At 38.2% G+C, this 27,459-nt stretch overlaps 3 protein-coding genes across 7 annotated transcripts in view; all 3 read left to right on the plus strand.

The window, feature by feature from the left end:
• asic1b (acid-sensing (proton-gated) ion channel 1b) overlaps positions 1-4,675 on the plus strand; it is a 218,333-nt gene extending 213,658 nt beyond the window's left edge. For all 5 annotated transcript variants that reach the window (XM_084118348.1, XM_084118350.1, XM_084118351.1 and 2 more), the window contains one exon: positions 582-4,675. In XM_084118348.1, the coding sequence (XP_083974474.1) occupies positions 582-677 (96 nt within the window). In that variant the 3' untranslated portion in view covers positions 678-4,675. The remainder of the gene's footprint in view (positions 1-581) is intronic.
• Positions 4,676-8,773: 4,098 nt separating this feature from the next.
• On the plus strand, positions 8,774-18,687 carry smarcd1 (SWI/SNF related BAF chromatin remodeling complex subunit D1). The gene is made up of 13 exons (XM_084118352.1): positions 8,774-9,018; positions 11,530-11,702; positions 11,835-11,877; positions 12,197-12,319; positions 12,474-12,596; positions 13,743-13,859; positions 13,971-14,072; positions 14,268-14,429; positions 15,190-15,287; positions 15,374-15,509; positions 16,589-16,711; positions 17,191-17,292; positions 17,415-18,687. Exons 1-13 carry the CDS (start codon positions 8,842-8,844, stop codon positions 17,466-17,468), a joined length of 1,533 nt encoding a protein of 510 aa, XP_083974478.1. The 5' UTR covers positions 8,774-8,841; the 3' UTR covers positions 17,469-18,687.
• Positions 18,688-19,361: 674 nt separating this feature from the next.
• Positions 19,362-24,184, plus strand: gpd1b (glycerol-3-phosphate dehydrogenase 1b). Its single transcript, XM_084116744.1, has 9 exons — positions 19,362-19,521; positions 20,413-20,590; positions 20,836-20,976; positions 21,074-21,212; positions 22,705-22,817; positions 22,914-23,150; positions 23,225-23,331; positions 23,410-23,502; positions 24,017-24,184. Exons 1-9 carry the CDS (start codon positions 19,481-19,483, stop codon positions 24,090-24,092), a joined length of 1,125 nt encoding a protein of 374 aa, XP_083972870.1. The 5' UTR covers positions 19,362-19,480; the 3' UTR covers positions 24,093-24,184.
• The last annotated feature ends 3,275 nt before the right edge of the window (positions 24,185-27,459 follow it).

Below are 27,459 nucleotides of genomic sequence, written 5' to 3' on the forward strand. Positions count from 1 at the left end.
GAATCCTCATCATGACCGGCATTTTGACATTATTTTGTGTGTATTTGACTGTTTAATTGCAATAAGCAGCAAAAAAATAAAATTTACTGCTGAGAGGCGGTTTTATGCGCACACACTTTAGGTATGAGAACAAAATCTGCAGGAATGAGTAAAATGATGCGCAATCCCACACCAAACTTCAAGCCTTGTAACACCAACAATATTCATCCGGAGCAAATTGAACGAGTGAGTGAGAAGAGATGGGTTTGTGTGTCACTGTTAGAGAGATGAGAAATTGAGAAAGCACAGTGCCATATCAGCTGTCTATTCTGTGGAAAATGAGTTTTGGAAGCGTTTCAGATATTTCAGTATCAAAATGTATTATTGAAAATATTTTTGGCACTACATTGCACTTTATCCAAGTTTATTATTTCAGAGACCACCTTAGACGACCTCAATTAAAAAATGTGTATATATGTAAAAAATGCGGGTGTTATTGTCAAGCTCTGAGACTGTGTAATGCTTTATGTACTACTTTCAAAACAATAATAGGTAGTATTCAGTTTATACTGTGCAGTTTCTCATGATCTTTTTCCTCTCAGGCACCCTGTGACAACCTTCGTACCCCGTCAAACTACCCAGCCAACATGCTACCTCACCATCCTGGCCAGGGCAACTTCGAGGATTTCACTTGCTGAGCTTAAAGCCAGAGCAGCCTGTCTGACAGAGAACAACCAAAGCCGATCGCATCAGTACGGACTCCATTCACAACCGGACATTACAGAGAAACCTTCTGGATCTGCTACACACGGGAAAACCACCATGTCCTGAGATACAACCTGACTTCGGAGGAACGGTACCAATCAACAAAGTATATTTTCACTAACACGTTACATGGAAATGTGCAAAACTTTTGATGTTTTTTGAAGAATTTAAAGGAAATACTGCCTCAAAAACAAAACTCCTTGAAGCCTCGTAAATGTGGAGCGATTTCCCCACGCCAAATTACACATAATGTGAATCGGACATCGAATAGCTTCTCGCAGCTGGACCCTGATGCCTTTTTGTGTACATAGTGACGGCTCTAAACTGTCTTCAGACCAGTGGCTTATGTAGATCAGTAGATAAATATAGCGCTTATTCACTGTATGTAGCCTCATTGCTGGATCGATTCTGCCTCAGTGTATCTCACGAGTATGTAACTTCCCGAACATGGTGACCATTACATGCGTCATGGGGGGGGTCATACGGGACGCTGGAGGGTTCGGGTCCCATATAACATTGTGTTACAGGTCTCATCTTGTAAATGCATGCTGGTCGTCCTGTGCATGTTTTTATTTTTATTTAGATTTCATTATTACTATCGCCAAGCTTGCCTCAATTATATACAGGTGTTGGAAGATGGTGTAAAGTGTGTATATATGTGCAGGTTTTGCTGTTCTTGTGGGGATGAAATTTCTCCGTGACCCCAGAAGAATAGCAAGCTGTCAAAAGCACCTTGTGAGAACATCTCTACAAGGATACGACGTTTCAAAGAGAAACGAACCAATGTATAAATTCATATCTAAAAATGCCAAAAAGTTTTATTTTTAGGTTTAGGATTAGTCTAGTATTTGACAAACAAACAATAGATGTGAATGGAAAGTCCTCAAAAGGATACAGTGGCCCCAAAAGATTGTAACACTCGAGTTACTCTTACAAATGAGTGAGAATAGTTGTGTTAGAAAGCAATTGCACGTCTCAAATGCTGCAGGATTGTTTTCTCTTTACTCATGTTCACGTTCCTTTTTTTCTTGCTGTCTTTCAATCAGCAGGTGTTTTTTAGTGGATTCTCCTGAAGTTCTTCATTTTCACACTGTTTGCTCTTTCCTCTATCTTTTAACTCTTTCCCCACCAGCGTTTTTTTGGGGGGGGTTTTGCCAGCCATTTTCACAAAATTTTCATGGCCCCCAGAATATTTTGTTGTATGAATATCTGAACATGCAATATATCAAAAGAACAGGCCCTCTGCTTTTAAACAACAACAAAACTTTTTATTTTGGCTTCATGGATTCAGTTTAATAAAAAAGCAACATTTTGAGCAAAAAGCTGAGAAAATCGCATTTTTGTCTAAGACTATCAATAGCCGCGTTTCCATTACCCTACAAATTGCGCAAATTGAAATTGCGAATTGAAAATACACCCAATGGAAACACGTCAATTTCGCAAAAAACTTCCATTTATCGCAAAAAAGTTTTTACGCTCGTATGAGGTGGTTTTTCAGGCAATTCGAAAAAGAAATATTTCGCAAAACTGCAATGGAAACAGTTTTTGAGCATTTTTGACGCGGTATATTTGGACAGAATACGAGACAGAGTTCTTTATTAAATTCATAAAAGACAAAAGAATTACAGGAATACTGGATTCTAAACCTCAAATAAATGCCACAATTAAGACCTTGAAGCAGATATGAGAGAGAAACACCCAGAAACACCTCAAATGTGCCGCTCACAAGTATAATAAGGGTCGTTCCTTACCATTAATGCTTTGAAAACACACATACATCTCCTTCGATTAATAATAATGGCTAGTGCAGTGGCTGGGATATAGTACATAAACCTACCAACGTCCGTTGCCATGTTTTTTGGAATAATTTTACTTATCGCGAGAGGAAAAAATGAAGTTTTAGTCGCATAACATCGGTTAATGGAAACGCCATCATTTCGCAATAGTTTTTTGTTGACATTTAGAAAAAATCGCAAAAGTTTTGCGCAAATCTGTAATGGAAACGCCACTAGTGATGATCAAAACACAGATGGAGTAGATCGAGTCCATCACCACCCCCAGAGCTTCACAGTCCTATAGATCGTCATGAGTTAACATTTCATTCAGTAACATTAGACAGTTTTGATTTAAATGCTGTTTATTGTTGATGATCACGTTATTTTACATTTGCATATGATTACATATAATATCGCTTGTTTCTGCATCTTTCTTTCATGTGTTTTGATCGGGACATTCAGTAATCTTTCATAAGATGTGTAATAGCGCCCCCTACCGAATAACAGTGAAAACACGGACAGCCAAAAAGATTCTATCACTGGAGTGGAAAGAGTTAACACCATCTTTCCTTTTATTGTTTAAAGGTCCCGTATTATGCCCCTTTTCACAAGATGTAAAATAACTCTCTGATGTCCCCAGAGTGTGTATGTGAAGTTTCAGCTCAAAATACCCAACAGATCATTTTTTACAGCATGTTTAAATTGTCATTTTTTGGGGCACAGAAAAACGCGCTGTTTTAGTGTGTGCCCTTTAAATGCAAATAAGCTGCTGCTGGACGACCCAGGGGGCGGAGCTTCATGAGCTCGCGCTCAGTCTGTCAGGACAATTTCATCTCACGGAATGATGATAATATCAGAAACTCTCAGTAACGGTGTTCATTTCGAGTCGGACAATAATGCCTACAGAGTCAGAGTGCTGTATAGAGATGAAACAGGTATAGTTTAGTAGTTTAATTACGGTTATTGTAACGTATTTGTCATCTGCTTGTATGTATCCATTATTTATTATTAATAGCCTACAAGTCTGCTGTCTGAATGATGATCAAACATATACTGATGAGTTTAATAAAGTTTATTGTACATCACACAAAAGATGAAGCGTCAGTTTTACTTCAGAAAATCACCGTAAGAGCTGAGTAAACACAGTAAGTTATAAGAAGTGCGCAAGTACATAAACGAATTTCGGTAGAGTTGAGGGAGCATTCCTGTGGGCGGAGGTTAGTCAAAAAACGGTTCTAGTGACATCATTAAAGCAGGAAGTAGAGGGATGTAGTCCAAACGAGCCGTTCATTGTAGGCGACTTCTGTTAAATAAAATATCTCGCTTGGCATTGAACTTTGAGCTTTATAATTTTACAGATATTATTTATGCTCTAACAGCAACATTACACACTAACTAAAGTTTGAAACATGGGATCACGAAGAACGGGACCTTTAAGAAACAAACTTACTTTTTATCAAATGTTTTGACACTTGCTTTGATATTTTGTGGCCAATGAAATAAATATTCAGACATTTGTAAGTATGACTCAAGTGGCCAAACACTTTTAGGGCTACTGTATGAATACATGATTGTTTATGTGTGCATGAAGGTGTGACTGAACATGAATGTATGTGACGAATCTTTCATCATTTGCGTGATATTGCTGGTCTGTTTCTGGACGAAAACCTTCCCAGGATCAAGAATGTAACAAACCAAAGAGTTTGTATTGCTAGGTGGACCAGACCGATCACTCGTACGACATACCAGTATTCTAGTTGTGTGTGCGTGTGTGTGCATGTATGTGTGTTTGTTCATGTGAGACTGTTATTCTTCTGTCTTTATTTTGATTGTTAATGAAAATTGAACTGTGCATTTAACAAATTATTATTGTTTATTTGAATTCTGTACTTGCGAGACGTATTTGTTAATGTCGCGAACTTCATATCAAAGCACAAATAAGACCACCGAAATGTAAAGGTGATGCTAAAGAATGATAAAATATTCTTATCAGTGTTATCATGATAATCAGCAGATTCATTATTACTCTGTTAAACTTTGCTTTGTTTTTTGTTTTTTTTTACTACAAACATACATATTGCCTGATAGTGCAGTCGGCAGATAATAGGCTGTTCTATTTATCTATGAAGGAATAATAAATATCATTCATAATTTTACTAACGTCTCACTGTTATTTCATTCAGCTTTGAGGGGGATGTCAAATGACTGTTCATGTTTAACATCAGATTATAATCATAATTCTTCAGGATTCATTTATGTTTGTGAATTATACTAGACTGCAACCTCACTTTAGCCATGATGCTTTAGATTCAAAAGCGGAGAAGCACTTTCACAGTTTTTTAGTACAATCTTTCGCTTACTTAAGCAGAAGAACGCAGACCTTCAAGAACTGTTAGCAAAACCGGACATCATGGAAATTATTCAGCTGCCGGATACTTTAAATTTTTTTTAATAAAAATGGTTTTGAATTACAAGTAGTTCCCAATTCCCAGCCTTAATGTTCACTTATCTCAAAACTATTCATGAATTCAAACAGCAGGTAGAATTAATTTTGAACCTACATTATGGAAAGTAGAAACAGGAAGATGAAAGATGAAGGTAATGTTCATGGGCATCAGACGGTATCAGGATGCAGTTTACGAGTGGATGAGCTGAAAGATCAAACCCAAGAGGAATAAGAGAAACATCCAAGCGTGAGACATCCATCAAGATCATCAGAGGACTCTACTCAGGAAGATGTGTATTAAAGTAGCACACTGGCATCAGAGCCGTGATTTAATATAAATAACAGACTGTATTTTCCCAATGTCACCCGCAAGGACTGGATCGGTCCTCGTGGTGGTCCAGCACATGCTCTGTTTGTTTAAAGGAAGTGGAGAACATCGCACATGATTGATGAATGTCATTTCCTGCTGTGGTCTCCGCGCTGAAGTGCAGATGCAGGGAAGACTGCCAACGACACAACCGGCAGCGCATCCTGATGAGGATCCTGTAGTGGAACACTAGTGCCTTTGAGACGTTCCTCCTTGTCCTCCAAACGCATCAAATACATGCATTTTGAAAGATGCATTTATTCTTGCTTCACTACAGCTGCTGCTCTCGTGAATGCACAATTTGTTTGCTTTAGAACCAACTTCTTAAGGCTGCATCAAATTCACATAGATTTCGTGCATCATACAATATGCTAAAGGTATCCTTGTACAACTAATATCTAAGAATACCATAGTACAAAAAAGCCATGGTTCCAAGTCCATAAAAACACAATAATATCATGGTAAAAAAAGGGGTTCTCTCCAATGTGGAACAACAGTGCCTTCCTCTAGGCGAAATGTCACACGCTTTATAATTTGTGATAGAAATGTCTACATAATTGAGTAGACTGACACTAATGTCCTTGTCACCTGATTGGTGCTCCGTTCCTATAAAGTATGATTGCATTAGCTGTGTCACTTAATTTTTCAGATCATCTGAAACTGTGAATTGGAAGTAGGCTACCCTACAAGCCTCATCACACTGGTACTCGCTCATCGAAAATGAGTTACTATTCATTTTCCCATAATGCAACTGTCGGGAGTTTCTGCCCTTGTGCCATTTTATCCTGTCAGATCTCGTGGCGCAATTAGAAGCTGCAGCCGTTTGTCGCTGATAAGCGTGTCATCACGCTCTTTGAGAGGATTAATAATAACCCCAGAGACTCGCGCGGTTTAACCGGGTCGACTGGAGAGGCCTTCATTTGCATTCATGCCGGTTTTGCATATATCCAGCATCTTGAAGCATATGTCACCGATTGCACATCCGATTCATCAATAATCAATTTGTGGAGAAGGACGCTGCGATATCATGATTCATGACTGGCCTCAAGATGATAAAACTAAAAATTATTTCGCTTTGTTTACAGGCAGAAAAATTTGTAGTTTGTATGTTTTACCACTAGTAGCCCTGCATCATCCCTGGGATGGTGTGAAGGCAGGTATAAGTTACTCACAGTTGAGTGAATTGAATCTGACCTGACATAAAAATATCTCTTATGTAATCTATAGCTCTATTATTCGATATGAGTGAAAAAAATACATTACCAGGCCAGCAATAATGACCAGAATTAATAACGGCTATTATTCTGAGGATAAACATTGATGGCACAATAACATCTATGAATGATGTGTTTTTCAAATGAGAGGTGAGTGCGCTTATCTCGTAATTTGCACAAACAAATAATCTAGGAAAAAAGGGATTGTGGATCTGTCACTGTAGTTTTATTGTATGTGATTTATAGCCGTTTTCAATATACAGAAATAAATAACTAGATTATATCAGCTGGAATCTCATATTTTGTTATTGTGACAACAGCCTATATACATGGCATGATGAAATCTTTCATTGAGTTTGATAAGCTATCAACAAACTACAATGTCTCAGATAACTGATATTTGACTTTCATTCACTTTAACACTGTTAGCAACCTTTTGTCAATCATTGAAAATTTTGCATATCTTATGAGAAATCTCCTGGCCTGTTGCCAGTAGAGCGGCTTCATTTTTTGACTGAAATGTAGATAGCTTTGACTTCGAAACCAAGTGAGAGCTTTAACCGAAAATATTTACTTTGATTTTGGTGAATCTTGATAATAAATGGTCTGTTAAACAGCCATATGAAGGTATATTTGACGTTCATATTCGTGTTTGTTGATCATAAGGGTGGGTGGCAAGCAGTCCACATGTTATAGTACAAACCCTCTCAGCATTTAAAGAAAACCTGCTAATGCTTTCTAATATCTTGTTCTCTCCGAATATGAAGGCTCATTAACAATAAAACATCTTCTTCATAATAGAAGGGAGAATAAGCCTAATGAAGACCTTTTGACACCTAAACTGAAGGCGACTGAAATGTAAAGCCAACTCTTTGTTTTCTAATGAGATGAAGCAGACGTTCTGTTCCTGGTTCATATACGTGCTGCAACTAATTGCACGAAATTAGCTTGACTTTATTCCTGTCAGCACAATGCAATTAATAAAACCTTTCAAGTGGCTGCGAAAGGAAACATTCACGTTCATAATGATGACAAACATGCTTATCCGTGATAAACTGATCTGAAAGATACCCAGAAACTAGAAATATTAGGGAATTTTACAAATGTGTAAGGTCATTTTCTGTAGTCTCCATGGAAACATTTGACCAGTAATGCATCACACCTCATACACATATATTAGCACAGCAAATTAAGGAATTGATTTTAGAGTGCGCTAATGGGAAAGAGTTTAATGATATCATCAGAGTGTGTGTGTGATCAATGATGTGTGACTTACAGGAAGCTGCTCGGCCCTTTTAATCAACCTCAGTGAGTGCTTATGAACCACTTTGTGTGTGTATAAATCTGTGCATTAGGATGAAAGCCCAAAATGTCAAAATGAAGGACTTAAAGAGAGAGATGCTCGACTTTTACCTGGATCTAATCTTATTCTGATGCCCACTAAAGTGGACAGAAGCCATTTGAACTATTCAGAGTGATGTTTCATTCATGTCACCACATAGATGGCGACCTTTGACCCTTTCTCGTAATTCTCTATATCTGTTTTGTTTTTATGTTGTGTTTTTATTTATAACAACCAAAATGCATGAGGTTGACCAACGTGACGAAGCACCAAGTAATACGAAAATAATGTTCATGCTTTATTTTGATATCAGAGTTGTTGTAAACATCGTGTAAGCCTTATTTATGGGTGTTTGTCTCCCTCTTTTGGATATAATGTGAATTTATACACATCCATTTGGGCCAAATGCTCACTTTTGTATTATTCATTTTTGTTGTATAAAGTTTGTAGGCTATATGTTTTTAATTACTTACAACCCAGCAGTCATTGTTTTTGGAGCCTACTTCCCTTACGAAAACCGACCATGGTTTTACTACAAAACCACAAATGAACGTGGTTTCGCTGAACTAACTAAAACTGTTGTTATACAAGTGATAATCAATCCGCCAAAAAAACATGGTTACTACCATTTTTACTATTATTAAACCATTTAATTATTTAACAAAACCACATTAAAGCCTTTCCTCGCTGTTAACCGCTATATCCATAAAATATAAAATGTTTATTATTAATAAACATAATCATATTATAACTAAAATGCATTTTTATGTTCATATTTTTTAATAGAAATATTGATCAGATAATATTCTTCAGATGTCGTCAGTGAGAAGGCGGGATCTCTTCACATCTCGCGAGACTCGCGTCAATGCTCATCGTTGATGCTCTTCAACTCTCGCGATACTCGTTCACTTCACACCGGTGGTGCTCTTGTCTGTTTGCGGCTCGCGGAGAAGATGGCGGCGCGTAGTGGTTTTCAGCCTGCGACACCCGGAGGCGGCGGAGCCCCATTAGGACCTGGGCCACCAGTAGCCGGTGCAGGGCCCGGTATGGGTCCCGGAACGCCCTCAGGACGGATGGGACCCGGCGGCCCGCAGAACCATATGTATCGATCCCCGATGCCCGGATACCCGGTAAGGCGCGAGGAGAACAAAGAAGCAGCCAAACCTAAACGGAGGGGTTTTGTTTTAATGTTTGTAACCCGGATTCGTGTGGTTATTCAATGCACCAAACATTCTGAATCTTTTGAAATTAATTAAAAGTGTGCAAATCAGATTATTTTGTATTGATTTGCGCGCGCGCTGTGATATGTCACTGCAAAGCATCAAACTTCATATGCTTCTGATTAATAAACCAGATGAGAATATTTTTGTAAGTTTAACTTCAAATGTACAAAAAGAAAAGCTCTCATCATTGAATTTTGATGATGGAAGGAGAGTCTCCGCATAAATACTGGGGTTTGTGTGTTGGTGGGGCCTACAAGAGCATCATCCAGATGGGTTTCGCTGCATTGATGGCCAGTGTGTTTATGTTGATGTTAATATACATTATATATGATTTATGCATGCTGTGTGCATGAGACGACCCGTGGAAATGTTTCTGTTTTGAGTTTTTCCAGCTGAATACATTTGTTTTTTAATATACTATCAGCAAACAATTTAAAGGGATAGTTCACCTAAAAATGTAAATTATCCCATACTTTACTTAACCTCAAGCCATCCTATGTGTAGCCTTTGACTTTATTCTTTCAGTCGCACACAATCAGAATTATATTATAAAATATTCCAGATTTATAATGGGAGGGAATGATAACTTACCCTTGCTTTTGAAGCCCCCCAAAAACACACATCTGTCCATAAAATCCCTAAGGCTCACTTCTAAGATGGATGGATGTGCTTTTTTGGGCTTCAAAATCAAGGTATACCATTCACTCCCTTAATAAATCTTGGAAGAGCCAGGATATTTTTCACCGATTTTGTTGTGGATGAAAGAAGAAAGTCATACACACCTAGGATGGCTTCAGGGTGAAATATTTGGGTGAACTAGCCTAACTCAGTAAATAGTTTAATTGAAAAAAAGAAATGTTCTCAGCATGATTTAACGTGTTCCTAAGAGCATCTTAAGCTTCACTGACCATCTGTATAAAGAGTATGCTGATTAGCGACACTTATTTGACTAATTTTGCTTTATTGTGACTTAAGCTACTTTTCGGCCCACTAAAATGGTGTTGTGTCAATTACAAACAATCGCCAGTTTTACAATTAGTTTGAAATATGTGGAGAATTTGTGCTGACTGCGTCTTGCATTCAAGGATGGAAGGTTTTGTTTTGCTGTTTTTCTTGTTTGTGTACGTCCTTCAGTAAAACCTTGAATACTTTGGAGAAAAACATAGGCTATTTTTCTCATTTTTCCCACAATTAATTTTTTTTTTTGCAATATGCATTCTCCACATGTTTGAGTTGAGATTCAAGGTTGTTTATTGATTCACTTAACCCTCTATGGTATGCATTATGTTCTAACCATGAAATCTTTTTTTCAAACAAGTTTCTATTACATGAAATTGCTTCAATCATACAAATCAAAAAAGATTTTTCGGGGGGGTACTTGGGAAACATTGCCAAATGGCAACGCTGTTCCACAATGGAAAATGGTCAAAAAAGTTGTTTTTCTTTAAAAAAAATAAAAATAAATTAGAAATGTATAGATTTATATACTTGGAACTCATGCAAACCAAAAATAAGTAGATTCCTATCATTTAATTCCTATCATTCCTAATCATTTGGCTAACTCATCCTCACTCTCATCACATGGAAGAGCTCACTCTGCACTCTTCTCATTCCCCTTCCCGTAAAATATTACTGTATTCGTTTTCTGAAAAGAAGAAATCAATTTTTTATTTATATATAAATACAACTTTACTACAATAAACACTTCAAAGAAATAATTAACTGCAATCATATTGTTGATGCTGCAATCTATAAAAAATCCCATTACTGCAATTCCACTGTGGTACAGCTTTGCATATGGAAAAATTTTCTCAATTTTCTTATCAAAGGTGCTATAAAAATCCCCCTTGAGAAGAGATGTTTAGAAATGAGGTTAACAGAGCAATTTTTGGAGCACTTCAACAGGTGATGAGGGTGACGGTGGGAAAGAGAGTTTTGGAGGGACGTTCAAATGTCATGTGACTTAAAAACAGCACATCATTGGCTACCTTAAGGCCTGCCTTTTAATTCCCATGGTGCAATATGTTGTTTGTTTTTCTGAATAACAAGGAAATTAGTATAAATTAATTGTTGCCATACGACAAAGCAGTGCCATAAAGGGTTAAAAGAATAAACACACTGCAGAGGAATGATTTGAGCATTTTAATCTGCACTTGATAAAATGGACTCGACAGCTTGTGCACTTTTAAGTGCCCTTTTCCAGCATAAATAGACTCCAGCGTTCTGCTCTTGACATTTACAACAAGAGGTGAACCGTCTGAGAGAACAAATGAGAAATGCTGCATTTTCACATAGGGGTTTCCCATTGTTACCCCAATACAAAATCCACTCGTTTAACATTCAAGTGAAATTACATTGAAATAGCATTTCATGGTCTTCGCCCATTTGGATAACTGTCCTTCATTCCTACATTTGCAGAGACCAGGAATGCCTCCAGCCAGCCGTATGACCCCTCAGGGACCCTCCATGGGGCCTCCAGGTTACGGGGCCAGTCCTGTGTCCCGCCCCGGCATGCCAGTCATGGACCCGTCCCGCAAGCGACCGGCGCCAAATCAGATCCAGCAGGTCCAGCAACAGAATCGCAACCAGCAGTAAGTCCAGTTAACACCTCAATTAATTAATTAAACCTAATGATTTAGTTAACTTCAGTTAAGTAACTGAAATCACTTGAAGTGCTTAATTGGACACATTGCTCTTCCTAATGGTGCTGTTTTTCATTCTAGTGCCAAGAAGAAGAAAATGGCAGATAAAATCCTACCTCAAAGAGTAAGTAGCCATGAAATCTGATATTTTGAACTCCTCTAATAAGTCTGAATGGTCTTAAACCATTCAAGATGTAAAACTAGTGGCATGATTTGTGCAGTTCAAGTGCTTGATAAACACCAGGTTGTTTGCAAAACTCATTTGGCTTGCTTTTTTTTTTCTGTATACTTTTTCTTCCAATGCAAATAAGAAAAAACCTTTGCCTCAATAAGAAATGAGCTAAAAATAACTAAAGATGTGGCTGATTGTGATAAAAACAGCTCAATGTGGTTTAAAAAGCTGTTTTAGATCATGTTGATTTTCTCTTTGGCTTGATTTTTAGATCAGAGAACTTGTTCCTGAGTCTCAGGCGTACATGGACCTGCTGGCGTTTGAGAGGAAGCTCGACCAGACCATCATGCGCAAACGACTCGATATTCAAGAAGCTCTCAAGAGACCCATCAAGGTACATGCAGATTATTTACCACCGTTGTTCTGGATATATTTAGGTCATTTGACTCCTTTAGAAGAACAAAAAATGCGTCTGTGCTTCCATCATTTATGTGCTTGAACTACATTTGATTGAAAGGTGTCACTCAACTTCTGTTTGTTCTGTGCAGCAAAAAAGAAAACTACGGATATTTATCTCCAACACCTTCAATCCTGCCAAACCGGATGCAGAGGACGGCGAGGGGACCGTTGCATCTTGGGAGCTGCGTGTGGAGGGACGACTTCTTGAAGACGTAAGCGAGGCTCTTTATTGACATTGTAGAAGTACAAGGTTATTTCTGCAAACTCTTAATTAGGGATGCACCGATCCACATTTTTTCACTTCCGATCTGATCCCGATACCTGATTTTTGATATCGGCCGATACCGATACTATTCCGATACCAGAGCTGTGTTTGCTTTAATATTGTTGTTATCATTATTGTTTATTTTATATGATGCTGAAATAAACTTCTCTAAACAGGCAAGTATGATAGCTGCTACGTGTTATGCATTGCTTTTGTCCCAAAAGGCAACTTGAGGCAATAGTATAAGGTCAGAAAAGTCAGTCAGAAAAACAGGAAATAACAGGAAAAATCCCATTCTGGAAACAAATATGCAACTGTAAGGGTTTCAAATTGATTGTCATTTCAATATGTATTACATTCCCAAAATGTCAAATACTTGAGTCTTGAATATAAGAAAAGTGCAAGTGTAAACATCTTACACACACTTTCTGAAGGGTAATCTTCGTTCCGATGCGGTAACTCTCTTGATTAATGCTCGATCAACATCAGCAGCTTGCAAACAGACAAGCGGATTTCACCTCAGACGCGCGTCAATTTCGCACTGGACGCGTGAATGGATTCAAAATATTCAAGCGTCCAACTAGACGCGGTAGACGCGAATTTGCCCCGCACGTGGTGCTTTTTTAAATGTTTGATTGTGTTCGTTGTATTGTACGATGTGAGGGAGCTTAAAGAGCTCTGAATTACGGCTTTTCAAACATTGCATTTTGCTGTCTTGCTCTGACTGCGGTGTTTCCTGTGTGAAGTATTATTTACACAAAGCGGACATGCTGGCTAGCTGCAAACTGCGGAATGGATTTCCTGAGCGGGGGCGTCTCATCATAACTCTGTGTCTCATTGAGCCGCACCTCTGTTCAGGAAATCCATTCCGCTGTTTGCAGCCAGCTAACAGACTCGCCGGCGGGAATCACTTTTGGAGTCATTTCAGCAGACAATGTTAAAGCGCAGACAGACATGACTCATGGATATCGGATATCTCCGCAGGTTGGATCGGGAAAATCCGATACGTGAATTACGATGGTATCGGTCCCGATACCGATACTGGATCGGATCGGCCCCATCCCTACTCTTAATGTTTATTTCTCCTCCTCAGACTGCTGTGTCCAAGTATGAAGCCACCAAGCAGAAGAGGAAGTTTTCTTCTTTTTTCAAGTCTTTAGTGATCGAGTTGGATAAAGACTTGTATGGACCTGACAATCATTTGGTGGAGGTGAGAGGAAGAATAGTGCATTTCTCAACTGTAGTACTTACCACTAGATCCTATTTGTTGCCACTTTTGTGCCAATTGTCAGTTATTGAAGTGTCTTTGTCTGTATTTCAGTGGCACCGAACAGCCACGACTCAGGAGACCGACGGATTTCAGGTGAAGAGGCCCGGAGATGTTGGGGTCCGCTGTACTGTACTGCTCATGCTGGACTACCAGGTGATGACAAACACGTACTGTGTACTAAGTATGCTATTCCAAACACACCCTTGTTGATCCTGAGAAACCACCAGCAGGTGGTGCCACTTCACATTGATAAATGTCTCTACAGGATGATATTTTCTTTAGATTTCCTTTTCATTCAGTAGTATTTTGAGTGAATGTGACTAATGGGACAAATCGATCTCTTTCAAGCCCCCTCAGTTTAAGTTGGACCCCAGGCTGGCCCGGTTGCTGGGGATCCACACTCAGACCCGACCCGTGATCATTCAGGCTCTGTGGCAGTACGTGAAGACCCACAAACTCCAGGACCCTCATGAACGAGAGTTCATCAACTGTGACAAATACCTCCAGCAGGTAATAAAGGCTGTGGAGTTTGTCTTTTGATGCTTTTAACAATGTAATCATAGGCCGTTTGATGACAGTAACATCATGTGAGTTGCTGAATGTAGTCTTATACTGGAAATGCCCACTTAGGAAAATTGACCATCTGAGCCAATGGAAAGCTCCAAATAGTTAGTTGAAGCGGCATGTCAATTTTGTATGACTTCAGGAAGTTGTACAAAAGCTAGTCGTTTGCAGTGGAACTTATTTCTGTTTGATTGGATCAAGTTAATGCTAGTATAAATGCTCTAACCAGGATAGTATCTGCAATACTGATGCTTAAAATCTATTTTAAGAAATAATGGTTGGTTCTTCTAGTTCTTCTAAACACAGAAGATGACCTTTTATTGTCACATTTGTCAGATATAAAATATCTTTTCGAAAGAAAGATGAATTTCTGATCCGGATGGCTTTCGAACAGTTTCTAAAGAATAACTGTCAGTTCTTCTCATTCTAGATCTTTGAACCCGGTAATTGGTGGTTCTCCTCCTAGATAGTTGATGGTTTTTCTCGGTCTAGATCTTTAGAATAGTTATTGAAATAGTTTTAATAGTTGGTTCTCCTCCTCCTAGATCTTTGAGACCCAGTAATTGTTGGTTCTCCTCGTTCTAGATATTTTAAACCCATTTATTGCTGGTTGTTTTTGTTCTACATCTTTGAAACCCAATAGTTGTAATTTCTCCTCGTTCTAGATCTTTGAAACCCAATAATTGCTGGTTCTCCTCATTTTCAGATCTTTGAAACCCAGAGGATGAAGTTCTCTGAGATCCCTCAGCGGCTGCATGCACTACTGATGCCCCCCGAGCCAATCATCATCAACCACGTCATAAGGTAACAGCCGGCAATGTTATGTTACTCAAAATCATTGCTGCTTCCTCATCTGTGATGCAACATCTGAACATCCGTTTGTGTCTCAGCGTGGATCCCAACGACCAGAAGAAGACGGCGTGCTACGATATAGACGTGGAGGTGGACGACACCCTGAAGACCCAGATGAATTCTTTCCTGCTGTCCACTGCCAGTCAGCAGGAGATCGCAGGCCTCGACAACAAGGTACGAAAGTTTCGCATGTGGCCGAAAGCCTCCAAAGTTAGGTCTTTGTTCTGGTTGGATAAACAGTCCTCAAAGTGTTCGGCACATCACCACAGGGGAGACCGCTTCTGTTCTCGTTCACTCTAAAGATCAGCGCTGTTGCTTTGTGGCACATCCTGTGCTTGTCCTCTGCATATCAAAGTGACTCTTGGCAACACGCAGGTCTGAATGTTTTCTAGCGGTTATGTTGCGGATAAAAGACAGGGAGTGGTCCAGGAAAAAGGTCCTGGTTTCCATCAGCTCTGTCATGTTTAATTTTAATATCCCTCTCTGTTTGCCGAGTCTTTAGTAGTCTAGTAACCACTTCAGGGACAGCAACCGGACTCACCGTGGTTACAATGTTGCCACGGTTACTCCATGCTTGACATAATCATGGTTTTCAGCTTGAGCGATTGCGAATTGGTTCAGTCAGTAAGATAAATTAGCTGTGAGTGAAAGTTCACTTCCTTTAATTTCCTCTTTGAAAGTTTATACAGCCCAACATTCATGTAAAGAGTTTTAATGTTGATTTTCTGATTTCAAATATTCTAATACATTTTGATTCGTTTAAAAAAAATATATATTTTGCCAATTATGCTATCAAGAATTTGCGTTATATATTGGAATGATATTGGTCACCCTGCTCTATAAATACAGGTATCAGGCATTGGGAAAACCCATATTGGCAACCACTAGTGTCTATAAGCTTTGATTTCTTATCGGATTTGACTAAATTGTGCTGTGAACTTTCGCACATACATTTGCCAATTTTTTTGTTGTTCCCCTTTGGCCCAGTTTGCTCACCAGTCAGTTTGCAACAGTCTAAATCTCTGTCCTTCACAGTCAGTGGTTGAACTTTGTGTTCTGTGACATTTTATGTTGATGAAAGATCAGACTACAATAAAACCTTGATGTTAGGCAAGATTGAGTGTGATTGCTCTTATACTGCCATTCAGTAACAAAGTTTACATTAGACTACACATCCAAAGTAGTGAAGCAGAACTGTTGTTTAATTAAAATGTTAAATATGATCCCTCACACATGTTTGCTTGTTCCCTCAGATCCATGAGACCATCGAAACCATTAACCAGCTGAAGACTCAAAGGGAGTTCATGTTGAGCTTCGCACGAGACCCGCAGGGCTTCATCAATGACTGGCTCCAGTCGCAGTGCAGAGACTTGAAGGTGAGAACAAATACTGTGCACTTCATATACCATGCTTTTGTGGACATGTGAAGTTGGAAGTTCCAGTTTATTTCATACATCCTGCAGGGTTCATAAATGCTAAATTTGCTAGTCGGAAGAGGTTGTTTAACCTTCGCCCTAAACTGTGGTCTTTCTCCATCTGTATGTTTGCTCAGCTCAGTGTTGGTTAGTGGACTGACTGGACTTGTAATGACTTTGGGGGTTGGGAAGGTGTTTCAGTGGCAATTGTATGGGATGCTGAATTTCTAAAAGGCTAGGGAAAATAAAGCTTGGATCCATTTGCTCAAGCGCAATTTATCAGTCTAAAAATGCACCATCTGTTGGAAAGCAGTTGCATGTATTTCCTTGGGATTGAATATTGCGACAAGTTTCTGAAAGTCGGTTACTCCAGACAAAAGTCATTAATCAGTAACCGCTGCATCTCATTCTGCTGATGTCTGAATCCTGTGTCCTTGCAGACGATGACGGATGTGGTAGGAAACCCGGAGGAGGAGAGGAGAGCCGAGTTCTACTTCCAGCCTTGGGCTCAGGAGGCCGTGTGCCGCTATTTCTATTCAAAGGTGACGCTTTACAATGCAGTTTTCTTATTTAGTCACTGTGAAATATTGTTTGATATCTCAAAGGTTACATGAAACATCACTCTCCTTTTATTAACATTTCTCACATATTCTCATTCTCTCAGGTTCAGCAAAGGAGACAGGAGCTGGAACAGGCTCTTGGCATTCGAAACACATAAGCAAGCTTCCGGCTGCTACGACACAGGACCGGAGGGGTTTCTGGGTAGTGAATTTCCTGCTGCTCTGTACTGCAGATGCTGATCACTACAGTTATATTACAGTTTATCTTGTGCTGTCCTGCTGTAGCTGCCCAGGAATGACCCCTCATACAGAAATGACCTTATTTTTGTTGTGACTCTGAACTAACACCCCTTGAAATTGTGCTGTCACCCTTGCTTTTACCTGATTTGAAATGCTGTCATTTTGGAAAATGTAGTTTTCTGACCAAACTGACAGACTTTGTTGGATATTTTTTATTAATAACATAACTAAGTTCCAAACAGAAGTCATGTGGATGCTCTTAGACATGCTAATGTTTGAGCCCATTTTCCGCTGTCCTTATTAGCAAATCAACAACAGTTACTTTTTGGAGGGGTCATTGTTTGTTATTTTCAAACTTATCGATATTGTCTTTGATTATTTTAATGTTCTCATGATATGAACTTAATGAAGATCTAGTCTAGTTAAGCATAGATGACGGATAATGATGTAGTTTAGTACCTCAGCTTTGTGAATTATTCGGAGGAAGTTCCTTGAACATGTCCGTTGGCGTTGAAGGCTCACTGATTAACGTTTTCTGCAATGCTCAGTAAATAAGACTTTTTCAGAACTCATCTGTTTAATAGTCGTTTTAGATTCACAAGAATAGATGTACTGCTGATTGACCTGTATGATTATAGATCTTTCGGTCACAAGCTTCGTCCTGAACTGTAAAGTACTTCCACTCCAACCTCTCTGTGATATGTATTAATATATTTGGAGAATTGCCTTTATGATTTAATGGTTGATTTTGATTAATTTGTATCACTATAGTCGACTTGTCAGTCTGAAAGAACATGAAAAACCTGCCAATGCAAGTACTAACTGGCCATGGCAACCCACATAACATGTCTGGGAAAACTGTCAAGTGTTTTAATATTTCATAGATGCGCTGCAAATAGGCCATGGGTTCTTCCACTCAAGTAATTCAAAGCGTTTAGAAGTCAAGTGCTAAAGACTTTAACATTTTTTGTAGTTTAAGTTTTAACTATATTTTGTTGTTTTTCCTAAAGTCATGCATTTGCTTTGATTTTATATCTTTACAATCTTGTTTTTCGTTATTTTCTTTAATGGACCAAATGTTGTATTTCTCTATTAGCCATATGTGTTATAATAAAGATTATCTTGTATTGATGCTCACATCAGTGTCAAGTGTAATTCGCTGCACTCTCAATCTTTTTCCTGAGGTGATGCAATATACGAAATCTGATGATTTATAAGGAGCTTTGTCTTTTGGTACCCTAAAGACCTTTTGAATTCAAAAATTGTGATGTCATTCAACTAAAGCTAATCAATTACTAAAATGGTGTGTAAATTTCATCTGTCGACGTTATAGTCAAACTTTTAGCAATTGCTAATATCCACTGAGTAACTTTGGCGCCCTTAAATTTTAAATTTCTGAAACATTTCACCACAAACATGTCCAATATAGTCTTTAAAGGGAAACATTTCTATTTTGATTATAAAATACAGCAGTTATTAATGATAATATGCCTACTTGCGTCTCGTCGAAATGTTGCTGTGTTTACCTCAGGAGTCTCGCGAGTTACGCGAGGTCCCGTATTTAATCGAGTTTTGAGATTACGAAAATGTTAACAAACGCTGTTGACACGTTTCTTGTGTAATAGATAATTAGCTTAACCTTTGCAGTTTCAAGTCTTATCCAGGTTTTAACCTTAACCTCATTTAAAAACCTGCGAAATTCCCAACCAATACGACTGATAGTTTATAATAATAATAAATCATCGGATCTTTTGGTAAGTGGTCAGTCCTGCCTTGATGTATGAGAAGAAATGAGCCAATGCGCGTTAAGGGGAGTGAGGCGCGTTCACGGGCTATTTAAAAGCGCGCCCACAAGATTCGCTCCGGTCCGTCAGCGGCTCTCAAACACACCGAAGTCCTTCAGCCAGTCCAGCCGGGGCAGACACGCAGAATGGCGGCCAAGAAACTCTGCATTATCGGCTCTGGCAACTGGTTCGTGACATTTACACTGCGTGATTGTTTTACACTGCCTTTTGCTCTTTCGTGTTTTACAGTAATAATGAAAACCTACTGGGGGTGTTTTTGGCTGAAGTATATTTCTAAGCAGCCTGTTTTTATTTCTATTTTAGGAAGTTTATTAAATGCGGTATATGTTACAGGGCTTCCCTCAGCGTATCAAGTGTAAACCAGGAACACTTAACGTAATATTTCAGTAATATTATTAGCAGAGATGTTATGTTGGAATTTAGATTTCGAGAATTATATTATATAGTCTAATAATATATAGTTGTATATAGGCTATAATGTTTGTATTGTATAATATCCACAATGTGCATTGTTTGGCTTGCTGTAGTTGCTGAAGCAATATTTGCTGAGTAATGATTGACCCGGTGTCCAGTAAGCAAAAGAAAAGGCAGCAGTTTTATTTTTCTGACCCATAAACTTCAGCCTGTTGGCCTTGCAGTTGCAGATACTGATGCAAAGCTATAATAAGATATGCACGGGATTATTATTATCCATAATTAGTACCTTAATTGCATGATTTCATGCTTCCAGTGCTAGGTTTTTTTTTTTTTCTTCTTTTTTTAACTATTGCAGCCACAAAATTTTTTTTTTGAATACTATGGTATTACTATAATAGTAGTTCCCAAAAACCAATGGTAAATAATACAATAATGTTTACCACTTCAGCACCTGACACCTGTTGCAACAAAGTTAAGAGCTGTTCTGTGGTTTTAGAGAATGTGTTACAGTAATTCTTCTGTTAATGAAGCCCTCAGTAGACGTGCAGCTGTCATTACAGATCCAGCATCAGTATTGAGCGCTAGCTTATCCATTACAGTTTATCTGTAATGTTAAAGCAAAGGTCTTTCATTTCCTCAGGGGTTCTGCCATTGCCAAGATAGTGGGTGCCAATGCAGCAAAATACAACACGTTTGACAGCACGGTGAACATGTGGGTGTTTGAGGAGATGATCAACGGACGCAAACTTACCGAAATCATCAACACCGAACACGAGAACGTCAAATACCTGCCCGGACACAAGCTGCCACCCAATGTGGTGAGAACGCAAAGCGTCTCCAAAATCCTTGAACTCTGCCATTATTGCCATTTACATTTCAACAATGACTCTGATTGGTGGATAATTTAGTACTTCTCTGGAAATTTGCCAATTATACAGTGAAGCTGCATGAGAAGTTATGATATGAAAAGAAGCATCTCTTTGCAACAAACTTGAAAAAAATCGAGCACAAAAGTAGTCTTTGATGAAGAAAAGTTTAATAAACACAGTGATAAATTCTTCAGGTGGCGGTTCCAGAGCTGTTGGATGCAGTCAAGGGCGCAGATATCCTCATCTTTGTCATCCCACACCAGTTTGTGGCCCGAGTCTGTGAGACCATCAAGGGTCACATCAAGACAGACGCTGTGGGAATGTCCCTCATAAAGGTGAGTTTTCTTATATGCATTTCTTACTCTATGAAGTTTACTTTGAGTTTGTATGTGGACCTACAGCGCTGCAATATCACTGTGTGTGTTTCGTAAGGGTGTGGATGAGGGTCCTGACGGGCTGAAACTGATCTCTGATGTCATTAGTGAAAAACTAGGCATCACCATGACCGTGCTGATGGGAGCCAATCTGGCCAATGAGGTCGCTGACGAGAAATTCTGTGAAACTACCATCGGTAAGTACACAGAAATGGAAACATTGACTGTAGCTCTTACGCTGTTAATAATATGTTTGTTTTTTTTTTCTTGATTATTTAATATTCAAATGTTGTATATAATATGAATGAGCCCCGAAATGGACAAATAGATGGGGAGAATAAATGGGAGGAAAAGTAGATGGGAGGAAAAATTGAGTTCTCTCGCAAATGTTTTGCGTTCCCCCGAGAAACTTTGCGTTTACTTGAAAAGAACACAAACATTTCTTGGGGGAACACAAAAGTTTTGCAAGCGAATGCAAAGGTTTTGCGAGCAAATGCAAAGTTTCTCGGGGGAACACAAAGGTCTTGCAAGGGGACGCAAAGGTTTTGTGAGCTAACGCAAAGTTTTCGGAGGAACACAAAGGTTTTTGCGAGAGAACGCACAGTTTCTCGGGGAACAGAGGTTTTGAAACTGAACAGAAAGGTTTTGAGAGGGAACACAAAGTTTCTTGGAGGAACACAAAGGTTTTGCGAGCGAATGCAAAGTTTCTCGGGGAACAGAGGTTTTGAAACTGAACACAAAGGTTTTGCGAGCGAATGCAAAGTTTCTCGGGGAACACAAAGGTTTTGCAAGGGGACGCAAAGTTTTCGAAGGAACACGAAGGTTTTTGCGAGGGAACGCACAATTTCTCGGGGAACAGAGGTTTTGTAACTGAACACAAAGGTTTTGAGAGGGAACGCAAAGTTTCTCGGAGGAACACAAAGGTTTTGCAAGGGGACGCAAAGGTTTTGTGAGCAAATGCAAAGTTTTCGGAGGAACACAAAGGTTTTTGCGAGCGAACGCAAAGTTTCTCGGAGGAACTCGAAGGTTTTGCGAGCGAACCTAAAGTTTCTCGGGCGAACTCAAAGGTTTTGCGAGCGAACCTAAAGTTTCTCGGACGAACTTAAAGGTTTTGTGAGCGAACACAGTTTCTCGGGGGAACGCAAAGGTTTTGCGAGGGAACTAAAATTTTCTCGGTGAACACAAAGATTTTGCAGAGGAACATAAAGGTTTTGCAAGGGAACGCAAAGTTTCTCGGGGGGAAAGGAGAGGTTTTGCAACTGAACACAAAGTTTCTCGGGGGGAACAAAGGTTTTGCGGACGAATGCAAATTTTCTCAGGGAAACACAAAAGCATTGCATTTTTTTCCCTCCCGTCTCTTTAGACATCAACCATGTCACTTTAGGGGCTCCATAATATGGACAAATTAAATGTCGGATATCATTTTGACCAGATATTTTTATTTCAAAACATTTTATATACAAACATGTGTTTTAGTCTACATAGGTATTTAAAATTGACAATCATTCACATTTTACAGATTTTCGTCATTACCATGACAAGACCCAAAAATGTTGCTGAAATGACTTTTAAAATTGTGTTATGGTAATGATAGAGAAGGACAATGTGCCCAAATATGGTACTATAACTATAACTGTAGTATGTAATCAGCCACTTTTTTAAAATAAATAATAATAATCTTGTTTTCAGGGTGTAAAAGCAAAGCTCACGGGCCGCTGCTGAAGGAACTGATGCAAACACAAAACTTCCGCGTGACGGTGGTGGAGGAGGCTGATGTTGTGGAGATCTGTGGAGCGTTAAAGGTAAACGTTCATCCATTCCTTCTACTGCTGTTCCTGAAGCATTTAGCTGTGTTGAAGTCAAGAAATTATTGTTTTATTGATGTGTGTTAATTGTAGAACATTGTCGCTGTGGGCGCTGGTTTCTGTGACGGTCTAAACTTCGGTGACAACACCAAGGCCGCTGTGATCCGCCTGGGTTTGATGGAGATGATTGCCTTCGCTCGGTTATTCTGCACAGCCAGTCCGGTTTCTCCCGCCACATTTCTGGAGAGCTGTGGTGTCGCCGACCTCATCACCACCTGCTACGGAGGACGCAACCGCAAAATTGGAGAAGCGTTCGCTAAAACGGGAAAAGTATGTTTGGTCCTCATGTTTAAATGTTACCTTACTGTTCATTTACATCATTAAATATTTATGTTCGTTGTCAGTCTATCGAGGAGCTTGAGAAGGAAATGCTGAACGGCCAGAAACTTCAAGGTCCGGCAACCGCAGCAGAAGTTCATCGGATCCTCAAACACAAAAACCTAGTGGAAAAGTAACTATCCTTAGGTTTTTCACAGTATAGAAAGCATTTCTGTCTCTTTTTTATTGTTGATGTTCTGTTTCTCTACAGGTTTCCCTTGTTTAATGCGGTTTATCAGATCTGTTTCCATAGTCATCCGGTCAAAGAGTTCATCACCTGCCTACAGAATCATCCAGAACACATGTAAATGTCCATTATGGCTGTTTTAGTTGTGTTTCAATAACTCCATAAGAGTGTCTAAATGTTGTAAATTATCAGTAAGAATAACATTTTATTTTGGGTAAATAGCATTGTAAAGGAAGTTTGTCCTGTTTTAAAGTCCTACACTATCGCAAAATATTTTTTAACATTTCTTATTCTGTAATTTTGCAGCCAATAATGAGAAAGTGCCTTAAATGCTTGAGCCCTAAAAAAATCTTCTTTTCTGGAAAACACAAAGAATTTCATGTAATATGTGTTCATGTAAGAAGTGCCATAAAAACATATTTCATTCACATTTTGTGTCTTGCACCTGTAAGCAAGTTAGACATATTTGAGTTTGCTATCAGAAATGACTGGGGATGAAGCTAACATCGAATCCTTCAGTCCAGTGTGTCTCTGTACATTGATATCTCTTTCTAACACACACGGATGAATGTGACCTTTACTTTCTAAACTCTCTCTCTGACGCACAACATGTTCACCTTTAACATTTCAGGGGTTCAACCTTTGACCTTTTCTTGAGAGCAAGCAACTCCTTAAAGAAACACAGAACGATGCCTTTTAATTTTTAATGTTTTCAAACTGGACTGATCTAAACTGCACTGCAGAACATATCTTATATTTACTGCACAACAGATATTAAAGAAAATGATGTCTTGCGTGATTGTACTGTTTTGATTTGCTGTTAGAACCTTATCAGGTCCATTTTTAAAACGATCTTTTCATATACCAGATGTGAAAGGTCAGTCTTAGTTTTGGCAGTGTGTCATTATTATTGGTTCTCTAGCGGTTCCTCTGTTAGAACAGCAGAATCTATTTATAGCGAACTCTATCAGTAAAACTAGAGCTATTTTTGTAAAGGTAATTTTCTGCTTTCGACACTAGAGAGCGATGATGTGCTTCTCTACATGTATGCATTGCCCTTTAATATTCAGTTAAATTCATTAAGTAACACTTTACTCTGCAAAGGTGGTACAGAAGCACTTCTGAAGTGACATTTAATGCTGCTCACATGTGGCATAAATTTGCATTTACATATCAAATAACATAACTTTTTGATATGGGGCTGATGTGTGTCAGAGCAGACATTTAGTCAGGCAATTTAAATGCTGCATTACATCTGCGAGCAGGCACAGAGCAGCCTTACAGCGTTTCCCTTGAGAAGTTTAAAATGTTTAAATCGACTCAGGAATGTTTTCATTGTGGCCTGTTGTGATATTAGATAAAATATGATTGAGATTATTTCTGTCATCTTCACGTTCACATCATGTGACCGATATCTGTCACCACAAACACATGCTTTTCAGATTTATCAATTAAATCAATATCAGGCAAATGATGATCAAAGTAGAACGATGTAAATATCAGCTAGACATATTGGTAATTGAATCGGTTATCTGATGATCTCTAATAATAACTCCATATTACATATTCAGGTCTTTCTTCAGAGTTCATTGTTGTTGCTGTTTCTGTTCTGGCTTCGGCTGCTGCTATTGGAAGCTCCAAGAAAGAAGAAAATGTGAGCATTACATTTATGATTTAACAAGATGAAAAATTTGAGAATTATTGTGTGGAAAATAGTCGTTAAAAGATTTGAAAATGTGTATTTTTTACTCTAATTAAGTGTTTAGTTGAGTTTGGTATTGTTCAAAAGGGCAGTGGAATGAAGTGCAGTGATCAGGTGAGAAACTACGAAGCAAAAAAAGAAGAAATAAGTTTTCAAAATGTTTATTTGTTTTATGTGGTATGCGTGTGCATGACGTCATCGTACGTCATCTACGTACATGGAGACTGTTTTCAAAAACTTGCACTTTGAAACCCGTTTTCAAAAGTTTGCGTTTTCAGGCACCCAAACCCCTGTTGTTGTGTAAACGAACAGACAAAACGCATACATTTTTTACGTTTTTAGTTAAACACCCCTTACTCGCTTCACTATAGTGAAATAGTGTCGTGATACCAAGATTTCAGTAATCAGTATTAGCCTAAATTTCACCTCAACTCCAATTTCAACTAATTCCAACTCAAACTAGTTCATTTTGAAGTAATTTAAATAAAAAATAATAATTAGACCAAATACTTTATACTAAATTAGACCAAATACTTCCCAAAAGACAGAGTAAAATACCAATACAAAGATACAACTCGCCTGCAGTAGAATAAAACAAATATTGTGTCTAAAATAACACAATATAAACTTATTATTTAAAGAACTGTTGTATAAAATCAGTATCATTAACTGATTACTTGTGTGATAAAACTCAAATATATCATGATGTAAATAAGGGACAAAAACAGGGGCATTGTGTCTCATATCTTGAACTTTAGGGGCGTTTGACACATTATATAAATAAGCACAAAACAAAAGTAAAAGCGGCAGCCCCTCATGGTAGACTATAGTCCAGGCCTGGTCCTCTCTCGTCCTTCACTGTAATCGTTCCTCCTTTTATGCTTCCAAAGCTCCTTGTCCTGCTTGCCACAGTATTTACTATTTAATATTGGCATCTTGACAACATTAGAGAGGAACATGCCTTATGAAGATACAATATGCTATTGCTACTGCTGTGCCATTGATCTAACTTTCAATCTCAGGAACTGAACCTGTAAAAACTGCACTGAAAGACACTGTGGAGAAAAGCAGCAACAAAATGGCAAATACATTTTATATATATTAGGATCCATAAGTGTTACTGACTGCTGAATAAGCTTTTTAAAACACCCAAGATGTAGATGAGTTTGTTTCTTCACCAGAACAGATTTGAAGAAATTTAGCATTACATCCCTTGAATGGTCCAAACAGCTGATAAAAACATCACAATAATACACAACACGACTCCAGTCCATAAATTAACATATTTGAAGTGAAAAATCTGCTTGTTTGTAAGTAACAAATCCATCATTGTTATATAATGAGAAAAAACTACAAGGTACTACAAACATGGCACAGGAAACAGGAACAAAACTTCAACATAAAAGTCCAGGGACAAAATCAGGTACATGTTACAAATAATTAGGTTTTTATTATTATTATTGTTTACTTTAAACCTGTTCCTTATCTATAATAACTCATAAAATTCTCCAGAGTAAAATATTCTGATGAAGAAACAAACTACATCTTGACCTGACGGGGGAGTACATTTTAAGCAAATTTTCATTTTTTGGGTGAACTTTTCCTTTAACGTGTGTTTACTGGTAAAACAGCAATATGCATTTAATCATATATGTATTATAATATGCATGCATATGTATTATACTCTTGAGATGTTTGCTACATAATTTAGAAGTGTTTTTTATTTGTGTAAATTCAATCATGCTGTCTTGTTGACAATTTGTATACTTCAGTTATGTAAAAGGGTGTATTTAGGGTAGCCTACTAAAAAAAAATATATATATATATATATATATAGCCTATATGTGACCCTGGATCACAAAACCAGTCACATGTCACACGGGTATATTTGTGGCAATAGCCAACAATACATTGTATGGGTCAAAATTATCGATTTTTCTTTTATGCCAAAAATCATTAGGATATAAAGTAAAGATCATGTTCCAAGAAGATATTTAGTAAATTTCCTACTGTAAATATATAAAACATTTATTTTTGTGAGTGAATGCAGCACAATCGCGAACATAAATGAACAACTTTAAAGGAGATTTTCTCAATGTTTAGATTTTTTTGCACCCTCAGATTCCAGATTTTCAATAGTTGTATCTCGACCAAATATTGTCATATCATAACAAAAAATACATCAATGGAAATATTATTTATTCAGCTTTCAGATGATGTATAAATCTCAATTTCAAAAAATTGACCCATGTGACTGGTTTTGTGGTCCAGGGTCACATATATGTATGTATATATATATATATATATATATATATATATATATATATATATATGTATATTTTTATGATTACTCTTATTTTTATACAATAAAA

Source organism: Abramis brama, assembly GCF_963993115.1.
Source record: "Abramis brama genome assembly, chromosome: 6".
Taxonomy (NCBI): Eukaryota; Metazoa; Chordata; class Actinopteri; order Cypriniformes; family Leuciscidae; genus Abramis; species Abramis brama.

Coding starts and splice junctions, on each gene's coding strand:
- smarcd1 (XM_084118352.1), top strand. CDS start 8,842: ATGGCGGCGCGTAGTGGTTTTCAGCCTGCGACACCCGGAGGCGGCGGA. Junction 13,860..13,970: donor CTGACAATCATTTGGTGGAG/GTGAGAGGAAGA, acceptor TCTGTATTTCAG/TGGCACCGAACAGCCACGAC. Junction 14,430..15,189: donor GTGACAAATACCTCCAGCAG/GTAATAAAGGCT, acceptor CCTCATTTTCAG/ATCTTTGAAACCCAGAGGAT.
- gpd1b (XM_084116744.1), top strand. CDS start 19,481: ATGGCGGCCAAGAAACTCTGCATTATCGGCTCTGGCAACTG. Junction 20,977..21,073: donor TGGGAATGTCCCTCATAAAG/GTGAGTTTTCTT, acceptor GTGTTTCGTAAG/GGTGTGGATGAGGGTCCTGA. Junction 23,332..23,409: donor CACAAAAACCTAGTGGAAAA/GTAACTATCCTT, acceptor GTTTCTCTACAG/GTTTCCCTTGTTTAATGCGG.